Source organism: Candoia aspera, chromosome 2, assembly GCF_035149785.1.
Source record: "Candoia aspera isolate rCanAsp1 chromosome 2, rCanAsp1.hap2, whole genome shotgun sequence".
In the NCBI taxonomy this organism is placed as follows: domain Eukaryota; kingdom Metazoa; phylum Chordata; class Lepidosauria; order Squamata; family Boidae; genus Candoia; species Candoia aspera.
The window spans coordinates 56,915,914-56,937,729 of NC_086154.1; the positions used below are offsets into that span (position 1 = coordinate 56,915,914).

General features: G+C 39.0%; 1 protein-coding gene across 1 annotated transcript in view; it reads left to right on the forward strand.

Moving 5' to 3' along the window:
* The window catches only part of NT5DC2 (5'-nucleotidase domain containing 2), a 32,316-nt gene that overhangs the window by 6,994 nt on the left and 3,506 nt on the right, over positions 1-21,816 (forward strand). The window contains exons 4-13 of the mRNA XM_063291898.1: positions 2,536-2,591; positions 5,190-5,283; positions 9,107-9,235; positions 11,946-12,006; positions 12,811-12,913; positions 13,959-14,060; positions 15,672-15,753; positions 17,779-17,865; positions 20,453-20,593; positions 20,833-20,897. Of these exons, the coding sequence (XP_063147968.1) occupies positions 2,536-2,591; positions 5,190-5,283; positions 9,107-9,235; positions 11,946-12,006; positions 12,811-12,913; positions 13,959-14,060; positions 15,672-15,753; positions 17,779-17,865; positions 20,453-20,593; positions 20,833-20,897 (920 nt within the window). The remainder of the gene's footprint in view (positions 1-2,535; positions 2,592-5,189; positions 5,284-9,106; positions 9,236-11,945; positions 12,007-12,810; positions 12,914-13,958; positions 14,061-15,671; positions 15,754-17,778; positions 17,866-20,452; positions 20,594-20,832; positions 20,898-21,816) is intronic.

The following is a 21,816-nucleotide window of genomic DNA, read 5'->3' on the forward strand; positions in this document are numbered from 1 at the left end:
CACTGATCCCTGAAATTATGCAAGATTGCATGTCCATGGGCTAGAAAGGTGGCCTATCTCTGCAGAAATAATAGGAATGTGGTACTTCTATCTGAACAAAATCCCTTGTGTTCCTTTCTTTCTTCAGTTCAGTGGAAAGAGAATTAGTGTGTGACTGCCTGCACAGACATAAACATAAAAATAGGGTTTCCAATTTTTTTATCACTCACATATTTTAGCGAGAGGAATAGCAAAATGGTTGCCATAGGATATACTCAGTGCACTAAAACACTTCATCTAAAAATAAATACCCTCTTATGAACCATAATTTTCTGCTATAACAACACACTTATTTCAAAGAAATGCAAGGAAATTGCCCTAAATTACATCTACATTTTAGAATAATGTATTTAGAAGTAATTTGGGGAAACTGTCTTACTTTGCTTTCTTTTACATTTATTTATCCAGTATGGGGAGATTATAACTTTTGATTATCACTTTTTCACATTCACTTAAGAATCATAAACCACAAAACACACCAACATGCCTACTTCTCTCTTTTTCATTATTTCACTCCTTTCCTCTAAGACATTCCTTCCGAACACTTCAATTACCCATAGTAAATGTTTATGATTACCAAGATACACATCCCATCATCTTTCCCACAAAGCCTCTTCCTCCTGATTGGTTTCCCCAATCCCCTTGCCAGGTTTCCCCAACATTTTCTTTCTCCTCTTCACCTTCATTGGGTTTCCCACTCATAGGTCTCTAGATGAGATGCCTAGAGAAGTGTTTCTCAACCTCAGCAAATTTAAGATATGTGGACTTCAATTCCCAGAATTCCCCACCCAGCATGCTGAATGGGGAATTCTGAGAGTTGAAGTCCACACATCTTAAACTTGCTGAGGTTGATAAATACTGTCTAGATTAATAGAGCTATGCAAAGCTTTCAAAAGAGCACGTACAACGTGCCTGTTTTCAAATCATTAAAGCAGCTGCATATGGCTAGGAGCCTTGCGAACATCACAGCTGCTTAAATAATTTTAAAAGGACTTCTCTGTGTGTTCCCACATATTCCAAAGCACCTCTTTTGAGTATTTTGCATAACACCACTAAGCAGCATCTCTCTTTCTTTTTCTCTCTTTCCTCCATTTTAGCTGGCTAGGAGGTAGCAGATCTTTGGCCTTCAGAGGATCTTTACCCTTCCTGTCCTCTGTGTCCTTGTGTGGCCCAGATGCAAGGACAAAAGGAGGGAAGAAGAGATGGAATTTGAAGCTCTGCTGCTTTCCAGCTATTGGATATACTTTTTTTAAGTAATCTAAAAAAAAGAATAATCAAGGACTGCAGGAGGCCTTGGTGGGCATCAAGGAGGATATCTAAGCATACTGGGCCTATAGTTGCTGTATCCTGACATAATTCCACACAAATAAAGTTTGTAATGTTACATTACACATCATATTTGTATTGATGTGTAGGTAAGATGAGCAAATTCTTGCAAAAGGAAAGAAATTGTATGAACACTGCACGAACAGTGATAAGTGCTCCAAGATCAGCACACACAACACCTTTACTGTGTGAGCTGCATTGGGTTCCAGTTTGCTTCTGGGTCCAATTCAAGGTGTTGGTTATCACCTTTAAAGCCCTACATGGCATGGGGCCAGGCTACCTGAGGGACTGTCTCATCCCTATAACATTGACCCGCCCCACCTGATCATGCAGAGAGGGCATGTGCAGACCCCGTCTGTAAGACAATTTCATCTGGTGGGGTCCAGGAGGCGGGCCTTCTCTGCAGTGGCGCCCGCCCTGTGGAACATTCTACCCGCCGAGATGAGGCAGGCCCCTTCACTCCCGACCTTCCGGAGGGGCTTGAAGACCTGGTTCTACCACCTCGCCTGGGATGGGAAGGGCAATAGCTCTTCCTGGGGGTGGCTGGTGATATAGAGTTCTCCCTACAGAATGGAAATCTCCCACTTGGATTCTATATTTTTATTTTAGTATTGTAGCTGTTGACCTGGTGATTTTATGATGTGAGGTTTTAAGGTGAATTTTATTGTAAACCACCCAGAGTCCCCCTTTTAGGGGGAGATGGGCAGTGATAGAAATGTGAATAATAAATAAATAAATAAAGATGTTATGAGTTACAATGGGCAGAGCCCTTTTTGCATCTTTAGCTACCTAATCCTTCCAACTAGAGATTCCATTTTTCTTGGGATTTTCTTTTCTGCAAAGTATATGCTCTGTCGTCTAAATGCTAGAGAACTAGAACTCTGATTAATACCCATATCACAGTTTTAGGGGGAAAAAATAAAACTCTGTCTAAGCAAATGCTCTGGTTTGGCATTGATACATCTGCAGTGTTTTTATTTGCACCATCTGTTCTCACTGTTTTTGTGCAGACGGAATAATTTAGTAATAGTATAATATTAGTAATCCTAATTTACAATTTACAATTTAATTTAATTGTAAATTTAATAACTCTCTTCTTGTAATATTAAGTTCTTCAATCAAGGTAAAAGTATGAACTATTTACACAATAAATGTCTATCTTTCTTTTAGAGCCTTCTAATGAAGATTGATGCTTTCCACTATGTTCAGTTGGGTACTGCCTATCAGTAAGTTTAGCAAACTTATATACACTTTCTGGAGCTGCTGACCTTTATAGAAACAGTTGTTTTTTATGCAACATTTAACACAGAAATCAAAAGCAAATATGGGTCATGGGTGATGACACAAGATTGTTTGCATGCTCCAGAGAAATGTCTGGGTTGCTGAAGTGTGAATGCCCTGGCAAGTGTCTTTGAAATCAGCTGCACAAGAAATTGTACTGTCCAAAATTGAAGAATCTAAGACTAAGATTTCAGGCATATCAGAACAAGTTTAGTTATAAATATTAGGAGTTTAATAGCCACCATATCTATAACTGAACTTGTATGGGAAATAATTGTTTTTGTTATGATTCTTTGAGTCAAACGTGACTCCTGGGGACTACAAGTACAAGCTGTGCAGTTTCCTTGGCAACCTTTTTTCAGAAGTAGTTTTCTAGTACCTTCTTTTAGGGGCCTTTTGACTTCCCAGTCTAAGGCAGAGAAAGAGTGACTGGCCTGGAGTTGCCCAGCAAACTTCCATGCTTAAGGGAGGGCTAGTACCTCGGTCTCCCTGCTCCTATTCCAGTGCCTTCACTTAAACCACCACAGCAACCTGGCTCTCTTTAAAAAAAAAAAAAAAAAGTCAAAACAGTCGATCAAGAATTCTATCAAAAGTATGTAGACCGTTATGATTTAAGAGCTTCAGAGTGAATGTTACTTTGTTTTTAAAATGTTGCTGTGGGTTGGGGAAGAATTTGCAAAAGTAAGTCTGCTTACAGCATTGCACTCAACGTGAGCTTTTACTTTTGAAATGTTATGAATAGTATTATAGTTAAATATAAAGCCTGAAGAAGCAGGAGATTGATAAGGCAACATCTAGACCAGTGTTTCTTCAAGTGTGGTCCTAGGACCCCTTGGAGTCTCCTGAGACCCTCTCAGGGGTGTGCGAAATCAAAATTATTTGCCAGCCTATATTGAAAAATAACGAGCCTCGTGTGGTGCAGAGTGATAGGTGGCAGTATTGCAGCCGAAACTCTCCCCATGACCCGAGTTCGATCCCAGTGGAAGCTGGAGTCTCGGGCAGCCGGCTCAGGTCGGCTCAGCCTTCCATCCTTCCGAGGTCGGTAAAATGAGCACCCAGCTTGCTGGGGAAGGTGACGGCTGGGGAAGGCAATGGCAAACCACCCCGCTATAGTCTGCCAAGAAAAGGTCGTGAAAGCGGCGTCCCCCCAAAGGGTCAGACATGACTCGGTGCTTGCACAGGGGACCTTTCACCTTTCACATTGAAAAATAATACAAAATTAAAATCACATCAAACAATTGTGAGAAGCTGTAGCATCAGCAAATGAGTCAATTTTAATTTTTAATGTGGTAAATATTGATTAGTAACATGGCTGCGAGAGCTGGACCATAAGGAAGGCTGAAAGAAGGAAGATAGACCCTTTTGAACTGTGGTGTTGGAGGAAAATTCTGAGAGTGCCTTGGACTGCAAGAAGATCAAACCAGTCCATCCTCCAGGAAATCAAGCCAGACTGCTCACTTGAGGGAATGATATTAAAGGCAAAACTGAAGTACTTTGGCCACATAATGAGAAGACAAGACACCCTGGAGAAGATGCTGATGCTAGGGAGAGTGGAAGGCAAAAGGAAGAGGGGCCGACCAAGGGCAAGGTGGATGGATGATATTCTAGAGGTGATGGACTCGTCCCTGGGGGAGCTGGGGGTGTTGACGACCGACAGGAAGCTCTGGCGTGGGCTGGTCCATGAAGTCACAAAGAGTCGGAAGCGACTAAACGAATAAACAACAAACAAATATTGATTATACAAACAAAAGCTTTTTTGGGGTCCTCCATAATTTTTAAAAGTGGGAAGGGTTCCTGAGAGAAAAAAGTTTAAGAAACACTAACTCTGAACAAGGGAGAAATAGAAAGTCATGAAGCACTGTTTGCTAATGCAACTGCATATCAGTAATGGTCTCCTCCTCCCTCAACTAAATGTTGCCCTATTCTGCCTTTCTGATTTGGTCAGAAATTGACTCAGTAGAGAAAAATTACAATCCCTCTTTTATCTGATACATTTATTTTATGTATTTCTTCGTACATTTTAGAGACATTTTTGTATAGGCAACTTTTGTTATAATTATGGAATATTTAAATTCTCTGGCTCTCTATGTTGGCTGTCTGCTTTGCTTCAGATACCTTGAGTTTATAAGTTCAATTTAAGATGAAATAGAAATTGTACTGCTTCTTTAACTGATAATATAGAAAGTGACTTAGGTCAGTGGGACAGTGCTGAATCTTAAGCAAAAAGATTACCATCAGCCTTCATTAATATCTTGATAAGAGCCAAGTTATGTCAATTCACTTGTACAGTTTCTCTTCAAATTCTGCACATAAAGGTAAATTCTCCTTTGAGTCAAACTCAACATCTTGTGACTTCATGAACATGTTGTTTTATTGGCAGTGTTGCATACATTATTTGCCATTGCCTTCTTTTGAGGTGTTTTTGACTCTGATAATACAACTCTCTTAAAAAGCAAAAAACCCCAAGAGTTTACATAATATAAGCATAGGTATCCACTAAGTTTTAATATCTACCTGACTGAATTCTTGTAACTTGTTTTTAGGGGGCTAAATCCGGTGCCTGATGAAGAGGTTATTGAAATGTATGGTGGAACTCAACATATCCCATTATATCAGATGAGTGATTTTTATGGCAAGGTAAAGTAAATCTTCTTTATGAGAATTTTATAGATTTAAATGAATTAAATTAAATGTTGAAAAATTTAATCAATTCATCTTATCAGATGAATCTGGTAAGAAATTTAATAGGAAATACCAGAAATTTAATAGGAAAGAAAAATGTCAATGACATCTTCCTAGTATAGAGAAAAGTAGTACCAGCAGTACTAGTTACAAACATATTTAGCTAGAATTTAAAAATGACCAAATCAATGTATTCAAATTCTACCTGTTGATTTTTTTCTAGAATAAACAGTAGTTATTATTCCTCCATGCTCTGTACAAAGGCAGATCAATAACTATCGTTTATTGTTTACAGTGAGTCTTTTCCATTTTGTAACACAAACCTCAGTAAAGTTTTTCTTAAAAAGTCCAGGCTCACCAATAGGTAATTGTTGCTTCAGTGTAAATATGAAAAATCTGACATAAAAGACCACGTCTTTGTGTTTTGTTTATTCCTTTTGAAAATAATCATGATCATACAACAACCACATAAATGCTTTGCTGCCATTGTGGCTTTCAAGCATTAGGTCTAGGATTAAGTCTTTCTACTCTGATTCTTCCACTGAAGATCCATAAACCTGCGGGATGCCAGGTTATGTCCTGTACAAGGCTTCACTGACATAATTTTTCTCCAATTTCATTGTTTAGGTTCATTAGTATTAAAGGATCAATACAGCTGTTATTTTTTGTTGGCACTACTCAATAGTGGGAAGAAAGTAATAGTTTCGGTTTCATTTACATCACTTGTTCTGTTGTGGGTTAGAGAGCAGTTAGGAAGACAACAGACCATGAAGGATTTACTGTCAATGGCAAAGTACTCTGGCTGTCTCCTCTATATGAAATATGATCTCTTTTTCTCCTTTTATCATAATCTCAGATTTAATTTAATATAGGAAGTTTTCCTTTTTACAACAAATATATCCAAAATAATTCAGTTGACTCTTTCACTGGCTCATTGTTACACACAGTTCAGATGTGTAAAGTTGGACTGATGAGTTACTTTTTAATTTCTTGCTGTTTAATAAAATAACACATGCTCCTGCTGTCCTTGAACTTTCTGTAGGCACATATGATCATTTGGTCTATGAACCTGGACTTGGAAATTACCCAGTATCATCAGGATGTCTCCATATTTTAACCGGATCCACCCTTTATAAATAGCATTCTGATCTGCCAAGTTTTGGGTTGCAGGGTGTATGTGATATTCTGCATACATACAGAGATACCTGTAGTTTACAGAGCCATAGCTTTATTGTTTAATTCAGGATAAGGGGTGCTTCTGGACAGAAAGCTTATGGTGTTATTAAATACACTGTGCCATCTTCCCTCTTTCCCTCCCTCCTCCCTTCCTGGAAAAAAAAAAGGACGGAGAAAGCAATAGAAAAAAAGGAGCTGTCCAAATGCAAGACAATAATCTGAAATGCTCCTCTAAAATCCTGTGAAAGAGGCAGGATGATTACATGATAAAAGCCATGGTAAAATCTTTGGGCAGGCAAACATGTTTAATGTTTGCCTGCCCAAATATTTCATCATGGCAGAATGTTAAATTGTGTGAATAAATATGAATTGTTGGGTGGTAGGTATTTTGTATGAATGTACTTTGTGAAAGGGTGACAAATTTGATAGATAGATAAATAAATAAAGGCTGAGATGTAATGTTTTATTGGTTTATTAATTTTTGCATTAAGCTGCATGCAACACAGAGATTGTCTACGGACACCAAATGTTCTTTTCTCCCTGTTTTCTTTGGCCAGCTCCTTAGACAAGTTCAAGGATTTGCAGACAATTCATAGTATTTGAAAAGAAAATGTAAAGCCAGGCTTTGGTAGCTACCCGCAAACTGGATATACATCTGTCAACACAACTAGCATTTGGCTTTCAGCACAAGTGGGAAAGCATGAATCAGGTAGACGCAGGCCACCTAAATATTAGGCAAAAAGCAATCATGCACAAAGCTCAGCAGCAAAGTCACAAACCAGCACAGAGTCTTAGCAGTTTTAAATACACGCTGGGGACTCATCAACAGGATACATGAACATACTCAGAGTGCACCCCCCAAAACCCAGCAAACCAGTCCAAATCCAGCAGGTCAATAACAGCATGTAAAAGTATGCATATACCTCCCCCCAAAGCTCAACTAAACAAGCAAATCAACTCTGTATTAGTTGCATTTGCATTTATATAGTTTCAACATGAATGATCCTATAGCTGGATTTGCTGGGCTGGAAAAAGTTTGGAAAAAACAGCAACCCAGTAAAAAGTCATAGAACAAGAACAAGGGAACTTGAAGTGATATGTTGGAAAGTGCCAAGTTTGTTCTGAGCTCAGAACACTTGCAATTACTGTCTCAAGATTAAAACTGTAAGAATGGGAGAGTGGCTGGCTGACTGGTATGTTTATTTTCTTAATTAGCAGCACCTTTTGGCTGGGGGGAAAAAAATACAACAGGGATGCCATTAGTACTTTTGTCTTGTTAATGTGCTGGCTGAATGTGGGAATGAAATAGGGAGCTAGAGTTTCCCAGAGCAAGTATGTCCGTTATGTCAGCAGCCCAGCCTGAGAAACATAAAGCAGGATATCTGTTAAGCATGGGAAAGGCAGGAAAAAGAAACTTGGGATTTAAATCACAGAGGATGTAAGAAGGAATTGTGTTCTCATATTGACAGGACAAACATCTAGCTTCATCCTAGCATGTACTAAAAATTCTTATCTAGCTGTGCTCTGTTAATTGGTAGTTTTTCCTGTCAAGCTGAACAGCCTGACTCTGAGCAGCTCCGGGTTTATTTAAACAATTGAAAAGACTATTGAGAATCCAAGGAATTCTGGATTCTGATACCATTTCTAAATAGTTTCAATTGCTGTTTCAAATGCTTTATACTTTAATGTTTAAAAATAATTTTTAAAAATCCATTGGTCAAGTTTTCTGTTAGCTGAATGGCTGACAGAAGTCAGTAAGAACTACCACCTCACCTATTCTTGTCCTTTGAAGGTGAAAAGGCAAGGCATTTTTTCCAAGTTCCCACTTTGTTCTCTGGCCAGACCTCAAAATGTTTTGAGTTTCATTCCATTGGAACATGGAAAAGTTGAGCTATTTTTTGCTCCATTGGAAAATAGCCAGCCAGAAAGGTTGGTGGAATATTTTGAAGGGGCTGATTTGTTCTGCATTCCAAACCAAATGTGTTTTTCATTTCTTGCACAATGCTAGATATAATTTTAAATTATTTTATATAGCAAAAAGGAAACGTCCCTGGGAACATGCTTTTTACATTGCAATTGTCCTAGCGTCAACTCTGAATAAAGAGGCTGGGAACTAACATTTATAGGCATTTAAATGTTTTCTACAATTTAGTAAAGAGCTTTCTGGACATGTTTGATATACTGTCTCATAGTTATTGACAGCAATCTAATGCAGATGCAAATCACATTTTCTTTATATCGATCCTTAGTCCTGCTGGAACAAAGAAGAGTTTTGAAACTATTTTATAATTCTAATAGAAAAATGTGTGTTAAGTTTCCAGTACTGTATGATCAAAAGCATCTCATACTTGTGTTATCTAATTTTCTGAGTCTTTTATAAGCATGGCTTATTTAAATTCTTTTGAATGAAATGCTGCAGGGGCTGATTCTAAATGAACAACAAAGTCAGAGTATCTTTTGTTCATCTGGAAAAAAGTAATGTGGTATTCATACTCTAATTTTACATGAGAGAGCATTATCTTTAATAGCAATATGTTCTGTTGTCCACACCACATTCAACATCTGTTTTTTACAGTAATAATATTTTTTTTCTTCTGAGTAGGGTCCATCAATTAAACAATTTATGGACATCTTCTCTCTTCCTGAAATGACCCTACTTTCATCAGTGACTGACTATTTCATGACTCATAATATTGAGTATGACCAGGTTCATCTTTTCAAGGACATAAGCGTAAGTATAACTCGTCTAGAACATAAAGGAAAATAATCAGTTCAAGTTTTCTCTACCTGATGTGAATTTTGCTTCATGTAAACATCAGGTATAATATATACACTTGATAACAGTTATTAAAAACAACCACAGCTTTTTTTTAATTGGCATGAAATATAATGCATGACCTATTACATAATGGCAATGCTTACAGAAATCACAATTTAAGAATTATTCACAGAACCAAAATTACTTCTGGAAAGTTTCCTATTTCCTTTTCTGTTAATGTGGCAACTATATATTTAAAGGCTTTACATAAGATTTCTTTCTGTAGAAAAAAGCTAATTTTAGAGGATTGTTTGTTCCATTTGCTAGCAGGTCTTGCTACTGTAAATCATACTCCAGTATGCTGTACAATACTAGATTAAACTAGATTAACATCACTAGTCTAGTGATGCCATTGATTCTCATGAGCTGCATAAATAGATTGGGGCTGTACAACTGACCTTAAACTTTAAAAGCTATGGCTGGGATCCACAAGCTTTTCAAACCATGGGCATGTTTGCATGGTTTTTGTGTGATATGGACATAAAAACAAAATAGTAAATATTTTAAAATACATGTTTTTAAAAATTGTAATGCTGTGATACTGATCTTCCAAACTATGGGGTGATACCAACATTTAGTAGCCAACTTCTTGGCTTGGCAACTTGATGTTATTAAGTGAGGTGCTATCTGTTGCTTTTTTAACACATTCATTGGTACATAAGAGCCAGACTTTTTTGCAAAGTACATGATATAAATAAACCTTGTGGCATAGAAAGGGTATTTAGATCACAGGGATTGTTGTCTTGAATTGGGCCAGATTTCAGATCACTGTTTTCTTTGATCACTGGTACCTCTTCCCCTCTTCACTGGAGTATGGCAGGGCTGTATACTCTCACCCTGTCTATTCAACTTGTATGCAGAACACATCATGTGACATGCTGGGCTTGAGGAATCCAAGGCTGGAGTTAAAATTGCTGGAAGAAACATTAACAATCTCAGATATGCAGATGATACCACTTTGATGGCTGAAAGCGAAGAGGAACTGAGGAGCCTTATGATGAAGGTGAAAGAAGAAAGTGCAAAAGCTGGCTTGCAGCTAAACCTCAAAAAAACCAAGATTATGGCAACCAGCCTGATTGATAACTGGCAAATAGAGGGAGAAAATGTAGAAGCAGTGAAAGACTTTGCATTTCTAGGTGCGAAGATTACTGCAGATGCTGACTGCAGTCAGGAAATCAGAAGACGCTTAATCCTTGGGAGAAGAGCAATGACAAATCTCGATAAAATAGTTAAGAGCAGAGACATCACACTGACAACAAAGGTCCGCATAGTTAAAGCAATGGTATTCCCCGTAGTAACATATGGCTGCGAGAGCTGGACCATGAGGAAGGCTGAGTGAAGGAAGATCGATGCTCTGGAACTGTGGTGTTGGAGGAAAATTCTGAGAGTGCCTTGGACTGCAAGAAGATCAAACCAGTCCATCCTCCAGGAAATAAAGCCAGACTGCTCACTTGAGGGAATGATATTAAAGGCAAAACTGAAGTACTTTGACCACATAATGAGAAGACAGGACACCCTGGAGAAGATGCTGATGCTGGGGAGAGTGGAGGGCAAAAGGAAGAGGGGCCGACCAAGGGCAAGGTGGACGGATGATATTCTAGAGGTGACGGACTCGTCCCTGACGGAGCTGGGGGTGTTGACGACTGACAGGAAGCTCTGGCGTGGGCTCGTCCATGAAGTCACGAAGAGTCAGAAGCGACTGAACGAATAAACAACACAACACCTCTTCCCCACCTTCAGGGATTATACCTGGCACCTTATGTGTATGAAGCCTGCAGCACATCATTGAGCTGTAGTCCCTTCCCAGTTAGGGGAGGTGCATGAGTTTGGGCCCTAAGTTGACACTCCACATTTTGTATTAGAGAGGCTACCCTGGAAGAAGCAGTGTAATGTTGATATTTGCCTAATGTTATCTCATTTCTCTCTTGTCCCACTGGACACTAGCTGCCTGAATCTGTGCAGAGGCATAACTGATAGTGGTATATCTTTCGCTGCTGCACCTGTGCAATATTCGTAGTGTATTTGTCTCCAGAACTGCGCTTCTGCAAAACTACGATAGTCTCCCTGGTATTTTGCTTATATTGTGAGCCAAGAGGTTGGGTTTCTGTTCTTTCGGAAATAAAAGCATTTATATTGTCAGTGAATGGGGTATTGGTTGTAGAAGTTTTCTGAATGTTTCATCTCTTGGGAAGCAGAGAGATGCAACTCAATAAAGTAAGGCACTAAGGAATTACTTTCACGGCTATAGGAGAAGATGTATTTTGTGCTTTTTCTTGTTAATCCAGTTCTAATGATTTCTTGACTCAGTAAAGCAAAGCCATTGCTGCAGGAAAAGCTGGTCCTACAAACTGAAATTCTTCAGCACCTAGCCAGTTATAAAACTAACACCTTTGTCTCTTCAGTGACATGGAAAGAGTTCATTATCTGAGGTTTTGTCTCATTGGCTGACCTCACAAAGTCTATAAATTCACTGAACTATATTAGAAGAACAGGTCTAGTGCCTAATCACAAATCCTCTGTTCTATTTCTTAAACTCTTGTTGAACTGATCTTTTTGGTAGTGTTGCATCAACAAGCAACACCAGGTTTTAAAACTAATACCTAATTACTCTTTCCTATTTTAGGATGCCATTAAAGATGTCCATGTGAAAGGAATGATGTACAAATGGATTGAAAAGGACATGGGTCAGTGGAGGCCTAACTTTTAAACATTATGAATGATAGGCACTGGGATGTAATGGTTTTTGGTCAGGGTGGTGAACCTTTAGGCACATTGTCTTATGGTTAACCATCCAGATCTGTATCCCAGCAAAAGGTAGAGACAAAACAAAAAAATCCTTCCTTTCTGCGTACTTGTATATACTCATTATCATTCGTACATGAGGTCACAAAGATGCCTCCATGTAACAGTTTGTTAACATCTTTCCAGAAACAGTTACATAAGTCAGAGAAAGAAGGGTTTCTTTCATCAGAATTACTGCACCACCGCAATCTATGTATTTAAAAAACCCTTCATCCAATAACTGTATGGGTAATATTTTTTAACCATAATTGGTTTGGACATTGAAGATTGGAAAGGTCCTGCACCCATTGGATCCCTGCCTATGCTTCAGATCAGATGTGAGCCACTAAATCTAGTCCAAGAGATGGATTGCCTCATCCCACATGTAGTACTTTAGAATCTGGATTATGTCAGTGACTGAAATTTCATTCTTACCCTGCCCACAATTGCTTTATCCATGCAGAAACATCAAGTAATTGTCACTTTCTGCTTAGCAAAAGAGATGTGAGTTGAGGGCAGAGGCTTAGAGAGGGGAAGAAATCTTGGTCCTATCCTTCCTTCCTTCTCTGGAGAACTCTCAAACCTTCTGTAGATTAATTATTTCATATCACCAGGTGAAATGTAACTAAATTATATCTTTTTCCATTGTGATATACAATTGTATTATATTATATTATATTATGCTCAGCTTCATCTGTTCCTTGCAGAAAAATATATTCTTCATGGAGATGAAACGTATGCTGTCTTAAACAGATTGGTTAACAACAATAAAAAACTCTTTCTCATCACAAACAGTCCTTTCAGTTTTGTGTAAGTATTAACTTGCATGCATCTTGATGAAATGATCAGTCATGTGTAGATATAAATATGAGGACAGAAAATGTTCAGTAAAGACAGCTTATCTTTATGGCATCATATGATTTGTTGACCTATTAATACTGTAAAAATTTTTCATGCAATCCTGTCTTAAAGTCTAATTCTCACAATTGTAAAGATATACATTAAAAATGATAAGGTAGAATCCTTTACTTCCCAAACATTCAGCACTGTAGCATGCTAAGGCCATGTGGGGAAATCTCTGTGTGTTTTCCATATCCCATCTAGCCTTCCCTCTAATTAAAGTCTCAATTTGTAAAAAAATGGAGACAGCTGTCAGTAATCTAGAAGATTCTTAGGCCTCTGATATTCTGGAATAGCTAGCTGTCCTACTTCTCATAAGGTAATGTGATCTCACATCCTTAGAGATTTTGGAACAATTGTAAAATAGGTAAGTTGAGAAATATAAAACATATGTGCATTAATGTTATCAGTAAATGTTATTGGACCAAAGTGTTTGGAGCCATAAAAGCCATATTTATTTTATTTGGTGATAGGACAAGTCCATACATGCGTCAAATATAAAAGTCACTTTGTATTTGTTGAGTGCTTGCATTCCTCAGTTGTCCATAATCCCACAGATTGGCTGCTAAGGGCACTAGTGAACTAATTCCTACAAGAGTCTCAGGGTTGTTGTTGGCTTTGTTATTCATAATGTGAAAAATGCATGTTAGTCACTGCTTCTAATTGAGGGATTGATAGCAAATCCTGGCTGCATGGTAGAAAATCACTAGTGGTAACTGATTTTTGCTCTAATCCGGGAGAATGGCGTCATTCTCCACCAATCCCCAAGTTGATGAAAAGCCACATATTCCCACAAGCTATCAAAGCTGGCTAGGAACTGTACTCCTTGGTCGGTGTACTAAATGACTCATATAATCAGAAATACTGTGTGAAGAAACTTTGAGAGTAGCTAGTTTTTTGCTTAAGAAAGCAAACACTGAAGTTACTTACATTTTTTCCTCTGTTTTGCCTATAGTGATAAAGGGATGAAATACATGGTTGGCAAAAACTGGCAGGACCTTTTTGACATGGTCATTGTGCAAGCAGATAAGCCCAGTTTCTTTACTGATAAACGAAAGTAAGTTTATTGGTTGTATTATGTTACTTAGCAATCTACGCATAATATTTAACTATACAATTCCCACCAAAATGGCAAATACATATTCTCTTCTGCCATGCATAATTAGCTGCATTTCAAACAACAGGTCCCAAAATGTCGCATATCATGATGCCATGTCATGGTCACCTATCCTAACACCATGTGTGGGAGGGAGGAATTAATTGTGCAACTGATATGATTTTACAGGAGTAGATGCCAAGTTATTCTGTATAATCAAAATCTTGCCAGGTCAGTCACACTTCTTTTGCTAAAGCTTTCTTCCAGATTATGCGTAAGCATATGAAATTGTTTCTAAGCCTCATGTGAAGAATGTTGGGTCTTTATTACCCTATATAATGACAGACAATGAATGGAAAAGTTTATCTACAGAAAACTCAAGCTATTCTGGCTACCATTCATTCATATGTCCACTTATTCATTCTTCCTGTTGGGATGGATGTGTGTATATGTATGGAAATTAACATACACAGTACCTCCTTTTTCAGAAATTCATAGTGTGCAAGGATATGCAAAACCTTTTGAGTGTAAAATTTCACAAAATATTGCTTTGGGTGTGGAACTGCTGTTTTGAGCACAAAATGGGCCATTTGGCACATTGGGGAAGTGTTTCAAGGTTGAAAGAAAACTGTTCAAGAACTGTTTTGAGCTTGATCCACTTCCAAAATGTTTAAAGCATTTTGTTTCTCATTTAGGCCTCAGAAACTCATTTTGAGAAATTTCATGCTTGAAACAAAGTATTGTGACATTAAGTAAACTAAGAGTGGACTAACTCTTGGTGCCCCAGGGCCATACAGGTAGTCCTCGACCTACAAACATTCATTCAGCAACCTTTTGAAGTTACAGTGCTGCTGAATGAATGATGGTTATGACCGGTCCTCAGAGTTCCGGCCATCCTAGCACCCCTGTGGTCATGCACTCACATGATTCCCATTTGCAGTCTTTCCTGCCAGCTTCCCCAGAAAGTCAGTGGGGAAGCCAGCAGGAAAGGTCGCAAGTCGTGGGGGTAAGTCTCCCCTATCTACGAACCCTCCACCAATCACTCAGTGCTCACACATCGGCCACCCTCCCTGACCCTTACCACGCCTCCCACACACCCCTGCGCACCCTCCCTAACCCACACCGCACCTCACGCATCCTCCCCAACCTTCTCTCACACCTTCACACACCCTCCCCGACCCATGCCATGCCTCTTGTGGACTTCCTTGCACACCTTCCCCAACCCATGCCTCTCATGCACCCCCTCACACCCTTCCCAACCTGCGACGTGCAGATGAAGATGAAGCCACACATGCTAAAGTTGCTGAGGTTGAGAAACACTGCTTTGTGGCAAGCTCCAGGGGCTAGAAGATGGGGATATAAGATATGTACAACAATTATTAACACATTTTTAGTTTATGTGGTAATAATCCCAGTACAAGTCTTTCTATTTTATTTTTATTATTTTATTTTATGTATCATTTTATTAGCTAAAGTCATGCACTTGAAACTCTTTTCATTTGCAGTTTAAAAGCTTTTCTTATAATGTTTTTGTAATGAAGCCTATAATTTCAATGTTTTGACTTTTTGAAGACCTTTCAGAAAAATGGATGAGGAAGGTTCTCTTCACTGGGACAAAATAAACAAACTGGAAAAGGGGAAAATCTATAAACAGGTAAAATTACTTAGTAATTTCTCTTCACTTCATGATGTGTTTAATAATGTTGTGTTTCTGGAGTTAACTTCGTATATGAGGGCAACCATGAACATCTTTGTTGCTTTACTTTCTATTAGCTTAATGTTCTACTTTATTCCATGTGTTCTTTCTTTTAAATTGTTAGCATCTCCCAGTTTGAATATCTGAGATACAGATATGACAAAAGCTAAGTATGTGTAGTCTGTGCTTGACGCTTAACTGTTCTTCTCATTCATATTCACCCCCCTGTATTTTAAAATTATTCTGTCTCCATTGTTTTCCCTCAAAAAGAAAGTGTTGTTTTATGTTCTCTTTGTAGCCTAGGTAGTCCATTTCCTATTTTCTCTCTCCCAGGAATTAGTATAATCCTGAGAGGGGGTGAGAAATTGTTATTCCCTGGAAGTTGATAATGAAAATTTCTTAGTAATCCGCAAGGCTCATGAACAAGGACCCATGAACTTCAGGACTGATTTTGAGATAGAACACTAGTTTAAACCAAACGCTGGGAACATTTTATTGCTGAAACAAAGAATATAATTTTGGGCTTAGCGATTTTATGCTGATTGAATGGGTTTGGATCCTGCTTTTATTCAGCCGGCAAGAGTCACCCACATTAACAGAGATATGCTCAGAATTTTCCATCGGTGAAAAAAATGAGGAAGTCCATGTACATTTCCTTTACAGTCATCTCTTTGACTGTTGGAGAGTCTCCAACCCTGAATCAAGGTTTTGGACAGCACAGGATTCAGAGAGGGTTGATTAACAAAGTCTGCCTTCTTTGGCTTCTGTTAGTGGAATCCCATTGAATCAGAAGCCTTCCATGGCTGGATGAAGATCCTCTTTCCATGGGAAGCTTGTGTCAGATCCAGGCCAATGACTATAACATTATTCAGATATATAATAAAGGCAAAATATGAACAAATGACGTATTTGCTAATGGAATGTTCTGGGAATGAGGTTGGGAAAACAGAAGCTACTTTATGGATTCATACCACATGTGATCTTATACATATGCAGAAGATTTTCACTTTGGAAATTATTTTGGCCTGTATTCTTATATTTGTTCTTAATAGTCTGTAAATAAGACTCTGATGTGGATGTCAACAAGTTAAAATCTTTAAATCCCTGGGACAAAGGGACAATGGTAGTATGTCTGGTTAACATTTCCACTGAAAGTGGAGTAACAGTTCTCTGTTTTGTATCAAGCATAAAAACATCTTCTGGTGAGAGAGTTAAACAGAGACAGAGAGCTTCAAGCATGAACCATGATAGTTGCAGGCATATGTTCAATGTGTTGAATATGTCACGTCAGTAACAATAAAAGAGGCAACTTGACTTGGTTTCCAATTTTTAATTAGGACTCAGTGGAGGAAAAAACTGTTGTGCTGTTTGAATGTTTGTTGAAAGGTCAATGTTAGTTCAGTCAAAGTACACAGAAAAGTTGAACCATGAAATAAGGGGTCTGCAGCAATCCTTACAAAATATTTATATTGTGCTTTGAAAATCCTTGCTTTGAGGTATGGACCTAGATTCAAGAATAACATTTCAGCCCAAATTCAGTATGTGACAAACTATCACAGTTGTTTATTTACTGAAAAGCCATGGCTTAATTTACAAAATCATTGTGATTGGGGTGAATTTAAAGCTTTCCCATTATGGCTATAATAAATTGATCTAGAATCTAATAGTGTGTGTGTAAGAAAAAAATACAGTAAGTTAATCATTTGTACAAATGATAGGATTATAAATTTGGCTTTAAGGAATTACCATTTTCTCTAATTTGACTCAAGTTCCCGTGAGAACTCCTTAAGCCTCTGTCCATAGCCATTTTTAAATAAGCAGTTGGTGATGAAGAAATATTTTTCCTTTGCTTTGTAGAAAAATCAAAGTGCTAAGAGACGTATTTTCTTGACCTATTTAAGCCAAGCATGCAATGTTTTCGCTTGCAGAAAAGGAACTGGATATTTGGTTTATTCTCACTTTTTTTTTCTTTCTACATTTCAGGGCAATCTGTTTGATTTTCTGCGGCTAACAGGCTGGCGTGGGTCCAAGGTCCTTTATTTTGGTGACCATTTGTACAGTGACCTTGCAGTAAGTCCTGCAGACTTTTTTGCATTGGCTGACGTCAATGTCACTTAATGTCCTGTGCCTGCTACAGAGACACAGAGGGCTGGTTTTGTGTTCATTGAATTAATCAGCATTGTTTGTGTTAAGATATATTATGGAAAATATCCAAGTCTTAGGGCTTGTGATTTTGCAGTGTTCAAAACATGTTAAATCACATTAAAACAACAAAATAGAGTTTAAAAGATTTATTTGCCCAGATTATGTTCTTTTGAACACCTTTCCCATGTCAAGCCCACAAGTAACACCTTTTTTTAAAAAAATACGTTTCTTTTTTTCCTTAACCACATGTATGTAATAACTTTATTTTAAACTCATACTTAAAACTGTGTTGTCTGTCAGTCTGTCTGATTTACAAAGCTGAATTTATCTGAGAAGGCAAACATTTCTCCCCCAATACCAAGATTCACCCTCATCAAGCCCTGTGCCAAGAGTCACCCTCATATATAAATGGAAAGTTGATTTACAGACAGTTCAGGGTACAGTGTGGAAATGAAATATTTTGTTCTGGTATCCAGCACTCCTTCAGCAAAGGATCATTACCTTGCCGTGGTGCTGGAGCTTGAGCACCTCAATGATGCCATGAGCTAAACCGTGAAGGGCCACCCAAGACGGGAAGGTCATGACAGAGAGGTCAGACTAAATGCGATCCCTAGGGAAGGTAATGGCAACCCACCCCAGTATTCTTGCCGTGAAAATGAAATGGATCAGTACAACCAGAGATGTGTCGGTATATCATCGGAAGATGAGACCCCCAGGTCGGAAGATGGTCAAAATGCTACTGGGGAGGAACAGAGGATGAGTTCAACTAGCCCCAGACGTGATGACGCAGCTAGCTCAAAGACTGCTCACTTGAGGGAATGATATTAAAGGCAAAACTAAAATACTTTGGCCACATAATGAGAAGACAGGACACCCTGGAGAAGATGCTGATGCTAGGGAGAGTGGAGGGCAAAAGGAAGAGGGGCCGACCAAGGGCAAGGTGGATGGATGATATTCCAGAGGTGACGGACTCATCCCTGGGGGAGTTGCGGGTGTTGACGACCGACAGGAAGCTCTGGCGTGGGCTGGTCCATGAAGTCACGAAGAGTCGGAAGCGACTGAATGACTAAACAACAAAAATCCAACACTCATCTCTTATGATAGCAGTACTACAGCATTCCTTACTGTTGTTTTTAGTTTGGGAGGTAGGCTGGGGGTATGTAAATGAAGGCTGCTGCAGCTGAGAAAGAAAAGAGAAAAAAGCCATGTGCACAAGCAGTTCACCATTAGCTGAGTTTGGGACCTAGAGTCTCAGTGTTTTGAACATACAGTATCCGTTTAAACCAGGAAGAGTTTGGATCTCTGCCGCAGCGGTCACTTGTAATGGGCAGCCCATAGCTATGCTAGTTCAGTCAGAAATGAGTTCCACTGGATGCAGTGAGACTTGATCTTTGTGAGCTTGCACCTGACCGAACTGTACGGGACTATAAGTACTGGATTGTACACATAGATCCGAAGGGCTCCAGCCTGCTGCTTGACACTTCAGGCGGCTGCATTCATGTCATGTACTGCAGGTGGTTTCTACAGCTACCTGCACTTCTTTCTTGGGACTGAAGCCACTATTACGAAATCTCTTCAGAGTACTGCTTTATTTAATTTCTTATTCAATGATAACATTGTCTTTTCTTAGCGTATCTGGCGTCAATTTTTGGCATATATTGTGTTTTATGGAAACAACCTTGAAGTTTCCTTTGGGCAAGACATATTTTCTCTACTCAAACAAGGAAAAAAAAAACAGGCCTTGGGAAGTTAACCACTTGAAATGTCAGGCTAGACAAGATCTGTTTGGCTGCAGACACCCTTTTCCACGAACCTATTTCATTATCGTGCCTGGTTAACTAATTTTCCTTTGATGCTGCTTTATAAATAGTACAATAAAACATCAGGCATTTCTGCAGAACATTCTGTTAATACTATTAAGCTACAACCACCCTTCCACCAGATTGTTTTTTACTTTTAAGAACTTTGCGTTCTCAAAGAATAGTAAAGCTTTTAAACATTATGGATTATTAGGGCTTTTTCTCTGTAGATTATGAAAATGGGAAGGGAAAATAAAGATTAAATGAAAAATGAGGAAATATGTAATATTTGCAATTCTTAGGAATTAGATTTTTTTTTAAGTATCAGGGGCAATGCATTCTTGCCCTGGAGGGTCATTCCTGGTTCGAAGTCTAAATTTGCTGTATGATTATGATCCTAAACCAGGCTAGTAACGTAGGGAAACAGCAAAAGCCTTACTGTTCTTCCAAGTTGTATTCACATCACAACAGACTTATAAACAACTATCTTTCTGATTGCGTTGGACAAGAAAGCAGTGCCCCAAATGAGCGGGCAGAGGTATTTTTGTAAACTGGATGAAAATGCATCTTTTTTCCCCTTCATGATCTTGACTGCATCATTCTGCAAGGGAAGCTGCATATAAATGGGTTATGGAGGGCTTCCTCTGTAAGGCTGACTCATGGGATCCTAAGTTAGCCAGCCGCTCAACTGCCTTTCTCACCTTCTTTTTAAGGACCTCATGCTGCGTCATGGTTGGAGGACAGGTGCCATTGTTCCAGAGTTAGAAACAGAAATACGAATCATTAATACAGAACAGTACATGCACTCTTTGACCTGGCAGCAAGCTCTTACAGGACTTCTGGAGAGAATGCAGGTAAAATAGACTAGGCTGGAATAAGTAGTAACACATGCATCACTGGCATGGTTATCATTTCCTTCAGCTCAATTAAGCACAGTTCCTAGATATGCTTTCTTGGTTGTATTGTATTCTTTGGAGACTGAAATATTACCTGCAAATATTGGAATATGTATTTTCCCTGACAGAAAGTTCATCTTTAGAAACAGCATGTTCAGTCATTGGTCTTTTGCTTTAATTTTCTGTTTTAATTTTAGATGTATCAAGATGCAGAATCTAAGCAAGTGCTTCTGGAGTGGATGAAAGAGCGACAGGAAATTAGGTGAGCTATCTTGATCATGATTTCTTTTCTTTGTGAAATATTCTAAGAATGGTACACTTTACAAATTGCAAACATAATTTTCTGTTTTAAGTAACATACAACTTCTTAATTAGGAACCAGTTGTGCCATGCAAAATATTTTTAGGTTGTGGAAACTCTCGTGGCCCAATATGAACAATTTGTCCAAATGAGGCTGCCTTAGTTCTTTTCCAGTGTCTGTGGGCTGTGAGGGCCTGGATATGGAAGCAGAGGCTTCAATTTAACCCTTGCACGACTGAGGGGCTGTAGGCTTTTGGGCTCCCAGGATCTGGATTTGGCAGGTTTCCATCTTTGGTTCTAGGTAGGGCTGTACTCCCCCACTCAGAGCCAGTGCATGATTTGGGAGTCCCCCTGAACTCATGGATCCTGCTTGAGGACTGTGTGGCACTCATAGCCAGGGGGATCTTCATACAACTCCATTTGTGCACCAAATGGTCCTAGTTCTGGATCAGGAGGCCCTTCACACCTTAGTTACCTCCTGGATTTCTGCAATGCGCTCTACCTGGGACTGCCTTTGGACCACCTTGAAGTTGCAACTAGTGCAGAATGCAGTGGCAGTAGTAGATACACTTCAATATGCCCAAGTTATATTCCACAGGCTGCACTAGTTCCTGGCAGAGTTCTGGTTATCACCTGTAAAAGCCTGCATGGCTCAGGCCTATATTTTTTGTAGAACCTCCTAATTCCTGATTACTTATGCCCATCCCACATGGTTGCACAGAATGGGCATGCTCCAGGTCCCGTCTTTGAAGCAGTGCCATCTAATGGTGTCTAGGAGATGTGTCTTCTCTGTTGTCATGAGTGCCCTTTGGAGCAAACTTTCCCCTGAACTTTTGGTGGCCCTGACCTACTTATAATTCCATAGAACTGCAAAGCCCTGT